At 42.8% G+C, this 12547-nt stretch overlaps 1 protein-coding gene across 1 annotated transcript in view; it reads right to left on the bottom strand.

The window, feature by feature from the left end:
• Positions 1–1380: 1380 nt before the first annotated feature.
• The window catches only part of zgc:63863 (uncharacterized protein LOC393372 homolog), a 31305-nt gene continuing 20138 nt past the window's right edge, over positions 1381–12547 (bottom strand). The window contains exon 8 of the mRNA XM_053612975.1: positions 1381–4556. Coding sequence (XP_053468950.1) covers positions 4289–4556 — 268 coding nt within the window. The 3' untranslated portion in view covers positions 1381–4288. The remainder of the gene's footprint in view (positions 4557–12547) is intronic.

The following is a 12547-nucleotide window of genomic DNA, read 5'->3' as shown; positions in this document are numbered from 1 at the left end:
AGACACTACAGAGCTCAGGGGCCTAATTAACAGCAGCTCATTTCTACCTGTGCAAGGAAACACTCTCCCATCATTTTTCATTATTAATGCTTTAACAGCTGCTGACCGAAGAGTGGGCCTAGATAAGGAACTTTCAGATCCATCAATTAACCCGGCCACAGGCAGTTTGGAGAGCTGAAGGCCTGTGAGGACCTGCTGATACGGCTGCATATCGCATGCATGAATATTAATCTTTCACCTTTGCCATTCTGGGATACTTTCGTACCCCCATGCGGAACAGAGAATCAGGACCTTGACTCTGGGGGTGACCAGGAGGCTTCCCTTCAGAAACGAACTCTGACCCATGACCCCTGCATCACACCTCTAGCCATGATTCCCATGACATCCTTTTTTTTTTTTTTTTTTGGAAGATCTCCAAGATCCAGGCTTGGTATATTTATAAAGCGTCTTTGGGATTTTTTTTTTATTATTATTATTTCGGATCTGCTTTAAGGCTTGAAAAGGACCTCATCTCAGAACAGTCCTCCTGCCTTTATGAACCCCAGCCAAGTATTTCAGACATTAGCAATGCAGCTGTCCAGACACCTTTGAATACAAAAGGATTCATTTCACAGGTCCATTAGCTCTCTGGAATGTTCTGTCCTTTGAAAAGTTTCTCTCTGAGCACTGAATGCAAATGAACGACTGGAGAGTTTGCCATCCAAGACCGCAATGATGGACCGTTCCGCTCACTTCAGGGGTCATGCTAAAAGGTGTACCACAGTGCATGTCTCTCTCACAGAAGAAAGGAACCTTGCTATGGTTATGCTTAAATAAGACACTATGCATAAAACATGTCATAGTCAGACGCAGGGATGATGGGATGGTTTGCTGCATGTGTTCTCCTCTGTAGCATAGTGTGGTTTTCATGAGCCATACATCTTTCTGCTGATCCAAGTGGCCCATCTCTTGTTCCACCACTCTTTTTCTTATTAGTGGGTTCACTGACTTTCCTTTCACCAAGCCTGTCTAGTGTGAGCAAGACTTTCTCGCTACCATCTTTATCCCTCTATCTTTGCTTTCGCGTCCTCGCGGTTTCTTGCCGACTCACTGACTTTCGTCGACCTTGCTGTATAGATGGTGTGAAAAAGGCTTCTGGGGAAAACAAGACGCAGGCCGTGCAATGCATCTGCTGTCACCAGTGTCCTGACCTCATCTTCTTCAAGCTCACACTTACAGACGGCAACATTTCCCAGTTCCCAAGAGCTACAGTCCATGTTGCTTGGCTTTCCTGTGCTGTGAGCTGGAATGGCGCGTTTCATTTCACAGCAAGAGTGGCGGAACTTCACTACAGGCCTCTCGACTCGCTTACACCTGTGAACCTGATGGGAATCAGCAATGACGATGGCTTCTCAGAGGACTACTCGTCACCACACGCTCACAAACGCTTGATAAACGGAAGATTGTTAGGATGTTCAGCACACAGTAAATGCGCACTTAGACTCAATTAAACAGGCTACATCAAGAAAAACAGGCACACTGCAAAAATTATACATCTCTTGAATATGATTAATGGCCATTGTTAAAATGTTTTCCGGGCATTGTAAAACACGCTCTATTCTGCATATTTCTACAACAGATTTAAATGACACAATAAAATAAACCCCCTAGTGAGGCTTGAACAGTGAGCTTTCTCCAGACTTGGAGCTAACACGAGAGGAGTGTATATAAAGAAATATGTGCATGCTTAGAAATTCATGAGCTTGTATTTATTTCTGAGACTCCGATTGACCAGTCGCGTTCAAAAATGCCGTTATAGTTTAAAACACTACAAGCAGCTCGGATTGAATCCGAGTGCTTTATGATTTCCCCTCAAGGAAACATCAATAAACATAAACATAACTATAACATAACAAAAACGTTGTTGTTGTTTGTTTTTTTGGTGTGTGTGTGTATATATATATATATATATCTCTATCTGACTGTAATGTTTTAATTTCATACAGAACATTTAAAACCAACAACGAATCAATCCAAACATTACAAATCAGATACAGTAAATCAAATACAGTACTTTTAAAAATAAAAAATAACTCATGAAATAGGTGCATGTGTATCCAAAACCAAGTCAAGAGAGTCCGATACACAGTTGTGAGAACTACAAGCTTTCCTGGAGCGATAGGCTCGTCTCTTTTGCATGTATCTCACGCACAATTGAAGTTACAGCATTTTAAATCCTGGTGAAAAAAGTGAAAAGGGAAGACAAGTGTATTTAAAACACTGCATTCTGACTGCAGAGGAAGAGCACTGTGGACATCCCGACAGTCCGGATCGGACTTTAAACTCAATCCAACAACTTGATCAAAGTCTGATGTACACTGTGTGAAGAAATCAGACTTAGCTAGCAAGGTCTTCGACATCTTTAGGCAGACTGACCGCCGTGTGGGTTTGTTAATCTGGCTCTTTATCCGACCTGATCTTTGTAGAAACCCTAGTCAGGATTAAAATGTAAATAAAAACAGCTCCATTTTGATCATTTGGGTGAAATATATTTATGGTGTCAATCAAACCTTTTGTTGTCGTTTCCCAGTATTCAGTCGCAGGGATATCCAACGGATTTCTACATGTACTAGTACAGATGAGCAGTCTGTAATCTCCACTAATTAAGGAGATGGTAAACAGTAATAACATGACCTGTGTGAAATATCCTCGACAAAATATAAATCATGAAGTGTTCCCTCGGAGTGCCCGCTACACCTGCAATAATCATAAAACTGATTGCATTTCCGTTGCTTGATTACCGTTCATCACGCATCCAAAACGTTCGGTTTGTTTTCCCGCATGGTTCTACAGGTGCACGGGCACTTCTTGTTATTCATATTTCATCCATTTCTTGTTCACGCATTTGGCATAAAATAAAAAGATTTTAGAAAATGGTTAAAAAAACAAGAAAGAAAAAAAGCCCAAAGCCATGAGGTCTAAATTAAATTCACATTAAAAGATGACGATTTGGGCAGTTCTAGCTGGGCGTATAATTAACCGAAACTGAAGGAAGTGGGAAAACGAAGACGAACGTGTTATCCAGGAGTGAAACTTTTCCACTTTTTTGGCAGTGTTTACACGACGAGATTCTCACAGAGCTGTCTTGTAGATAAACAGTTGCTCCACAGCGCTCTCACCATGGCACTAATAGACAAGAGCATCCGGCGCTTCGGGCTGCGCTCGGCGCTGTAATTCAGGCTCGGCTCGGCAGACTCTTCGCCTCTGTGTTTATGACAGAGACAATAAAGTGCGCGCACGGGGCCGGGAAAACGGCAAGACGCTTAATCTCTTTGGACGGATTTATATTCTCCTGTAAGTAAGTGTGCGTTGGAAACGTCTCGTTAAAATCTCAGAAAACCCGGAGGGGAAGTGAAGGCAGGTAATCGTCTGAGAAAAGCGGAAGGAGCTCGAGATTTGAGAGATGGTGCTACGGCTCGAGTCATCCGTTTGCTTTGCCTGGGATTCAATGAGTTTGAGTTTTACATGAAGAAGACACCAGTCATTCCCATAATGAAGTTACGGAGCTTTTTCTGAGGTTTCAGACTTTGAAGCCTCCTCCTCCCAGTGGTCCTTGCTTGAGAATGATTGATGACTGGCTCGAGTTGTAAATGCAGCAGATGGATGTGTTTGTGTGTTTTCTGTGTGTGTGTGTGTGTGTGTGTGTTTGTTATTTTTCCTCGAGCTGCGTTCACTGCAGGCCGAGCTCTTTATTCTCCACAGACCAAAGAAACCCACCTGCTCGCACTCGTCTGCTCTCACTTCAATGAGGTGTTTCTTTGACTCCATCGCAAAGTCCTTCAGCAGTGGAGAGAGGAAGGAGAGAAAGAAGAAAAAAAACGATTTAATAATCTGTACGTCTGCTGCTGTTTGGAATCCGCTATCGGCGCACTTTTTTCCCCCTGACATTCTGCTGATGGAAAGGCGTTCAGAAATGCTTATCATTACAAAAACCCATCCGCCACCTTTCATACTCCGAATATTAGCTTGGCAAAGTGTAGAACTGCGAAGGAGCAAAATGCTAAATAAACCCATGGTTGTTGGGGGTTTTTTTTTTTTGGCACCTATCGTATTTCTTGGTACTTGATAACAGAAGATGGGTTTACTAGTAACGCGATCTGAAGTTGGTGCATGAAACACACGCATATAGACTCACACACGCACACACACACGCACGCACATATATATATACATATATATATAGAGAGAGAGAGACACACACACACACACCCTCTCCACACACACACCCACACTCTGTCTCTCGAGGTGGTCAGAACAGCTGCAGGAGAAAGTCAGGTGCCCAGTCCATGGCGGTCTGCACGACAGCCAACGCAGCCGCCCCAAGTGTAGCTGAAATACCCCACACGGCCATCCTCATGAGCTGCTGGGCGCCGCTGGGCTGAACGCTGCTGGGGTGTGCCAGGGCGAGGCGGGCATCTTGACGTTGGTGGAGATGCTGACGTTGCTGCCGCAGGATGGAGTCGGGCCGCTGCTGTTGAGTGGACATCTGGAAGTCCTGAAAGGAGCTGATGGCAATGCTGAGGAGAGAGAGCAAGAGAGAGAGAGAGAGAGAGAGAGAGCGAGAGAGAACTAAGCACGAATCTATAGAATATAGTTGTTTACTACTGAATAAAATTAATAAATAAATAAATAAATAAATAAATAAATAAATAAAATTAAAAAAAAAAAAATACACACAGGGTCTTACTAATGCCTTTGTTAGAATGATTACGTTATTGTTTCTATAGTAACAGCTCATTTACAGGAACGTACATGGTGCACGCGCTGCATAATCTACGACTAATAATAAAATGTGATTTCTTTAAAAAAAAATTTTAAAAAAGAAAGAAAAAAAAAAAAAGAAATTGTTATTCAACAAAGAGGAACACAATCACTGATCCGATGAGGAGACGTTCGTTTAACATTTTTGGAAGGAGTCTCCAGCGTCAGCGCTTTGTAACAGTCGAACGTAAAGCTGTAGCGCTATGAAGCATGCGTTGTGTTGAACTATTCCAACTGCTTTTGTTTGATTTGTTCGTTGCAAACAGCTGAAAGTCTGTCCATTTTGACAATAAAACTGATTTGCACTGGGGGTTGAATCCTTTTGATTGAACAACCGAGCACCATAACAGGAACTAGCTTCTTCTTTGCATGTTTGACAGCATTAAACAATTATAAACAAGTATATACAGTCTTTAATAAATACATTACACTTGTAGCACAACATACACGCTACAGTTCATACCAACACACTTTAATATGTATGTAAAACAAATCTAGACTTACATATATATATATATATATATATATATATATGCATGCAAGTACACCCTTTCGAAGAGCAATGAACTTTTAATTATTAAGTATATTCAAACTTTGCAATCGGAATGTCAAAAGATGATTAAATATCCTAAATCATTGAAACATAAATAAAATAATAACCAGAACAAGAAATGAAATGGACTGTGATACAGTATTGTGAATTCTTTATGCTCTAGTTATTCATTGTCCGTGTTTTAGCGCGTTGTCACGGAAAGAGCGTATTCACGATGTGACTTACCCAGTCTACCTAGCTCATTAATCAAGCCCAAGTTCACTTGTGTCATTTTGTGCAGAAGCGCATTGTAATTAGGTTTATGTTGTGTGTAAATGTCTGATTGATCCCATACAGTATCTCGCAAAAGTGAGTGCACCCCTCACATTATCATAAATATTTGATGATATCTTTTCATGTGACGACACTGAAGATATGACACTTTGCTACAATGTAAAGTAGTGAGTGTACAGCTTGTGTAACAGTGTAAATTTGCCGTCCCCTCTAAATAGCTCAACACACAGCCATTAATGTCTAAACCACTGGCAACAAAAGTGAGTACACCCCTAAGTGAAAATGTCCAAATTTGGCCCAATTAGCCATTTTCCCTCCCCGGTGTCATGTGACTTGTTAGTGTTACAAGGTCTCAGGTGTGAATGGGGAGCAGGTGTGTTAACTTTGGTGTCATCGCTCTCACACTCCCTCATACTGCTCACTGGAAGTTCAACATGGCACCTCATGGCAAAGAACTCTCTGAGGATCTGAATAAAAGAATTGTATATCGTATGCGTTTGGGTGAGTTAATTAACCCGCTAGTAAAGCGCTTCAGCTTCAGCGGGTCAATCCCCGACATTATTGACTACAACCGGATTATCTGAGACGCTCGAACTATTCTTTCTAGATGTTTCTTCTTCGAAAAACATCGTTAGCGCACTGGTAATGTCTTGCGTGTCGTTTTTTTCAACAGTATGTTTAAATTTTTTTTTAAAAAAATCGGTGCTAGTGCTTGCTACACATCTTAAAATTCGAAAGCACACAGTTTTTTTTTTTGCATTCGAATGCGCATTTCATCTTCAATCCGGCGATGTTCGGCGAAGTTCGAATTTTAATATCGCAGCCTTAGAGCAGACGAGAGGACAGGAGCAAATCGGCGGATGGCTAAAATGTTAGTGACGTTCATTCTTATATAAACAAACACGCATGTAAACACAACGGGCGATATCGAGTTTGGCAAAAATGACGAGGTCACGTCAGTATACCGTACGACGAGTCCATAACGTTATTATCGCGACAGGCCTACTTCACGTGCAGCGTTAATCACTGGAATCTGAGAACGGACGACGAAGTGCGTGAAAACAAAGCAGTTTGACGGAGAAGTTGTTTCGTTTCTTTTTTCTTATTTAATTGCTGATTAGATGGGAAACGGCAATAAAACTTGAAGAAATTAGAGTGCTGCTGGTTCAGGATATTTACTATAGGTTCCCTGCATATGGAGCCATTTACAAATATAAAGGATGCAACATTACCTCATGCTCTGGGTCTACAGTAAGAACTGAGTAACCCCTGTGTTCTATTAAAATGACTGAATTCAATATTTATACTAGTACAGTATTAACTGGAAGACTGGCTGACTGATTGATTTCTACATAAATACACCCAACGGGAGATGAGAGAGAGGGGGGGGGAGAGAGAGAGAGAGCGAAGGAAAACATAGTAGATGGGCATGAGGAAAAAAAGAAGGGAGGGGAGGGGACAGGAATATGCCCTCTAGTCTGCTCACAGAGACAGCACTTTTAATTTCAGCAGTAATGTTCTCCAATTACAGCAGTGAGGCAGCGCAACAGCGCTTGTGCTGAGGGCTAAAGTACACACAGTTCCTTTAACAGTTTGGAGAAAAACATCATTAAAAAAAATCATAAAATATTCAATTCCATTTCATTATTGTCCCTCTGGTCGAACGCAAAATGCAAATGCTGTTCTCTCAAGACTACAAAACACCAAGAAAAATAAAGACCCCGTGCTCAAGTGCACTCGGGGAAAGTAACTGTTGTGAGGGAAAGGAACCGCGGGCGCACGCTGGAGGGCTTCGCGTCTTCAAGACGTGAGGGTTTTTTTTTTTTTTTCTTTCCTTCTTCTAGTTTTCCTCCCCTTTTTCGGAAGTTCTCATTAAGATCTGCAGCTAATACCGTGCAGCTGAAAATAGCTGACAGGTAAGAGCAGAGCAATTAACTTTTAAACTCTCACTTTAAGAGAGGAAGACCCGAGAGAGGCGAGGCGAGGCGAGGCGAGGCGGGCGCTGATGAAACCGCTGCCGTATCTGTAACGCGGGCTCGTGCAGCCGCTGTCACTCAATCACACCGCTACAGGCACCAGAAGGAATTTTTAGCCGGAGGTTTGTACGAAGGCATACTACTGGCTTGCCGCTAGTCACGTCGGAGGTCACATGACTTCCTGCTGAGATATCCCTGACAACTGCAGAAAGGCTACTGTCCTACATCATGCCTTTATTCTTGGATCAATCTACTTGTTCTATGGACTTTCCATAACGTTAATTATGAGTGTAAATGGATAAAAAGTACAAACAATCTTACCGAGATACACTTCCCAGTTATTTGATAACACAGCTAGCTAGCCAACACAGCTACGAACGATCATGACAGGGAGCATCCAGTGCACTGCTTCTGGTTGAAAATGTACTATACGTGAACGGCAGTGCCCTTAATGACACGCAGACTGGATAACATCCAATTCGGTCCTCAAAATGACAGCGATTATACAGACCGGCATCATATGAAACACAAAATAGGGCTGCACGATTATGGTCGAAATGATAATCCCGATTATTTTGATCATTACTGAGATCACGATTATTCACTGATTTTAGGGACGACATATTTTTATCGCGCTTTCACATTTAAATAAACAGATCGCTGCGTTCACCTCCATGTTGTGCTACATTCCTGCTAATGCACAAATCCTTGCGTCAAATTACACCGGTCCTTAACGTGCATCATCTCGTAGAAGCAAAATATCAATAAAACTGTACCCAAATTATAGGATAAGTAAAAATTAAAACGCCATCAACCAAATGAAAACAATTCAGGCCTATGCAGAAAAGGCAATGACAGCGTTTACAGGAGGAGAGACGCAGACAAATCACCCAATAGTGCGGTGACGCAGCGGTGACGCAACGATGACGTTATTTTGTCCCGGAACCCGGAACCCGGCATCACACGGTTCCCTCGACAAAAACCCAGTAGGATTTTCCCCACAGGCTTTTATATTATTGCAAAAATCAACAAAAGTTTACAACACTTTGTCCATCAAGATAACTTTCACAAATGAACACAACGTTTGTGAAGTTTGAAGCCTAAATACAATCTTCAGAAATAAAAAGCTAACCGTACGCTATAGACGAACTACACCGCGGTCGCTTGACTTCAACGTCACCGCGCTTCCCACAACTTCTCCAAACTTTCTTTAAAACATTATCCAGAATACGGATTCACTCTGTGGATGAATCTCTTCATCCACGTTTTTATTTGGGAATTGTGAACCGGTTTACCTGCAAAGACTTTTCCTGTTCGGCGTGATGACATTTAACGTCCCTGACGACCTCCGTAGTCCCATTCAGCAACATGTTAGTGTCATGATCTCCCCTGACTCGTTTCCGGGTTTTGGCGTTACAAAATGGCGCCATCCCTGCGCAGCTCCATGGTGATTGGCTCTAAGTGCTCGAAGCGCTTGATTTGATCTGCAGCGGAGTTTTCTATGAGCGGAGGACGAACTTTAAAAGTCAACATCGCAGTCGATCATGTTCGTGTGATCGTGGGCAGTCAAAAGCGTAACCGAGATCGATATTCGATTAAATGTGCAGCCCTGACGCAAAATGAACTAGAACTGGAAAGGGGAATAAACACATGGAAGAAAACACTGGTATCGCACGTGTCCGCTCTTCATTAGATCACCCAGTCCTAATCGTCTGGTTTTTTTTCCGCACGTGACCAATCTGTAAGTCGATACTCACTGCAGAGATTCGCAGTAAATCGGTGTGTTTTCCTCTAGCGTGTGTGTGTGTTAGTATGAATCAGCAGCCCTACTGTGCTGCTGTCCTTGTGACCCATAAAGCTGAGTGTGCTTCCGAGTGAGACATGACACAGCGACACATCACAAGACGCTGCGTACAGAACCAGCACTCGGGCGACTGTAAAACATCAAACCGACATGATAACCGAGAAGACATGACAAACAAACCTACGCACGTCATCACTGAGCTCTCGCTACACACAATAACAGCGTCGCTGCTGCTTTCTTCATGTAAAGCTTAATTAAATCTCTGCATTTACAAGATTAACGCGAGAGTATGTGATAAGCCCGCAGCGCTCATTTCTCTTTCTTCTGTCCGTGTGTGCGAAGTGTCTGATGCGAAACGTACTCTCCCCATTCATTCGCACGGAAGCCGATTGGCAAAAGTCACCGTCTAACGTCCCTACTGGAGCTTCGTGGGTTTTATTTAACTCGGGAAGGTTGTGAGAAATGAGCGTGAAGGGGGGGAAAAAAAAAAACAACAACAATAATAATTTCTTTTTTTTTTAATAAGCAGCACAGTCACAGCAGTGAGGAAGGAAGGGGGAGAAAATCTTTTACAAGATCCGGTATATTGTAAATGCATGAGCGCACACTGCTGAGCGTTCTAAATGGTGAACACTTCAACGATGCCATGTGGCAAGCTTTAAAAAACACAGAGCTCTGAGAAGGAGAGAGGGAGAGAGGGAGAGATACGGCTGCTCCTGCTGTTGGATTAAAGATGTGCCTGAGGTGATACTATAGTCAGTCACTGTAGCATCTACAGGAGTGGCATATTGATACACACACACACACACACACACACACACACACACACACACCCTATAAAGCGTTAGGTGCGCACAAAGGCGCTCTTACAACTTTTTCCTTCCTGTTTTTTTTTTCCCCCACATCCTGATTTAATCTTAGCCAAAGCAGCACTAAAAATAAATAAATAAATAAATAAATAAATAAATAAATAAATAACCCACTCACTTTGACAAGCACGTACTGCTCCTGATTTCTATAACCACTAAAGGTGATGCTTAGGAAGTGTTTATTTAACGTTGGCGATATTTACTTTCCTTAACTTTTACATTTGGACAGGAAATGACAGGCCAGAACAGGAAGTGGAAGTACGATACTGTATTACTCTTGTGCAGTACTGACTTTTTCCGCCGCTTGTGATTTTGCCCATTTTTAAAAATGGTGATTATTGATTTCAAAGAACAGGGTTAGGGAGTCTTTCCTATTTATGGAGGGTAGGACAGGGTGTGATAATATTATCAGCTGTGCAGTCGGGAGCTGCTTGATGGCAGCGGGGACTCGCGAAAACTCAGCCTGATGGTGCATTTACAGGTGATTCCACCGTAACACGGTAAACGTTAACCAGAAGAAAAAAAACCAAAAAACAACAACAAAACAACATAACAGGACATTTTCAATATAATCCTTTTGCAGATCAGCTGTCGTGTATCCACACAAGCAGGAGTCACAACTGATAGTGGAGTGCAGGCCAGGCTGAACTGGTTAACCAGGTGGAGTCAGGTGTGGATCGTGACCGAATGGAACAAAAACCAGCAGCTACACTGGTGCAGTGTGGGAAGAACAGAAAAAAAGTAACAAAGAAAGGAAGGACAGAAAGAAAACGAGGAACGAATAAATGGATAAACGAATAAATAAAAACTAAAAAGGTAGAAAGGAAAAGGAGAAAATCACTGAAAGATGGAAAAAGAACCGAGGAAGGAATGAAAGAAAGAACTCATGGAATAAAGAACAGAAAAAGAAAACCAAGAAAGGACAGAACGGAAGAACCCAAGGAAGGAAGGAAAGAAAGAAACGAACTAATAAAGGAATGAAGGAAGGCAAGAATAAACAGAAGGAAGGAAAAGAACAAACGAACAAATGGAAGAAGAAAGGAAAGAAGGAATGGATGGAAGGTAAGAATAAAATGAAGAGAGTGAATGAATGAACAAACGAATGGATGAAAAAAGAAAGGGACAGAAGGAAAATATCTGTGGAAGGAAGGAAGAGTGGAAGGAAGGAAGGAAGGAAGGAAGGAAGCAACAAGTAACGGAACAAATGGCTACAGGGATGAAGAAAAGAAAGGAAGGGCAGAAGGAACATGTCTCTGGAAGGACAGAAGGACAGAAGGGAGGAGTTAAGGACTTATACAAGGAGGAAGGGGGGGGGGGTAAGGAAGGAAAGAACAAATACAAATGGAAGAAGAAAGAAAGAAAGGAAGGAAGGAAGGAAGGAAGGAAGGAAGGGAGGAATAAGTGAATGAAGGAAGGAAGGAAGGGAGGGAAGACTGAAGGAAGGGAGGAATAAGTGAATGAAGGAAGGAAGGAAGGGAGGGAAGACTGAAGGAAGGGAGGAATAAGTGAATGAAGGAAGGAAGGAAGGGAGGGAAGACTGAAGGAAGGGAGGAATAAGTGAATGAAGGAAGGAAGGAAGGGAGGGAAGACTGAAGGAAGGGAGGAATGGAGGAAGGAAGGAAGGAAGGTAGAGAGGAAGGAAGGAAGGAAGGAAGGTAGAGAGGAAGGAAGGAAGGAAGGGAGGGAGGGAGAGAGGAATGAAGAAGGAAGAGAGGAAGGAAGGAAGGTAGAGAGGAAGGAAGGAAGGAAGAAAGGGAGGAATGAAGGAAGGGAGGAAGGAAGGAAGAAAGGGAGGGAGGGAGGAATGAAGGAAGGAAGAGAGGAAGGAAGAAAGGGAGGAATGAAGGAAGGGAGGAAGGAAGAAAGGGAGGAATGAAGGAAGGAAGAGAGGAAGGAAGAAAGGGAGGAATGAAGGAAGGGAGGAAGGAAGAAAGGGAGGAATGAAGGAAGGAAGAGAGGAAGGAAGAAAGGGAGGAATGAAGGAAGGGAGGAAGGAAGAAAGGGAGGAATGAAGGAAGGGAGGAAGGAAGGAAGAAAGGGAGGAATGAAGGAAGAGAGGAAGAAAGAAAGGGAGGAATGAAGGAAGGGAGGAAGGAAGAAAGGGAGGAATGAAGGAAGGGAGGAATGAAGGAAGGGAGGAAGGAAGGGAGGAAGGAGGGGAGGAAGGAAGGAAGAGAGGAAGGAAGGAAGGGATGAATGAAGGAAGGGAGGGAGGAATGAAGGAAGTGAGGAAGGAAGGAAGGAAGGAAGGAAGAGAGGAAGGAAGGAAGGG

Source organism: Ictalurus furcatus, chromosome 24 (genome assembly GCF_023375685.1).
Source record: "Ictalurus furcatus strain D&B chromosome 24, Billie_1.0, whole genome shotgun sequence".
Classification (NCBI taxonomy): domain Eukaryota; kingdom Metazoa; phylum Chordata; class Actinopteri; order Siluriformes; family Ictaluridae; genus Ictalurus; species Ictalurus furcatus.
Note: the sequence above shows the minus strand (reverse complement) of the source record. Positions and strands in the feature narration are given on the sequence as shown.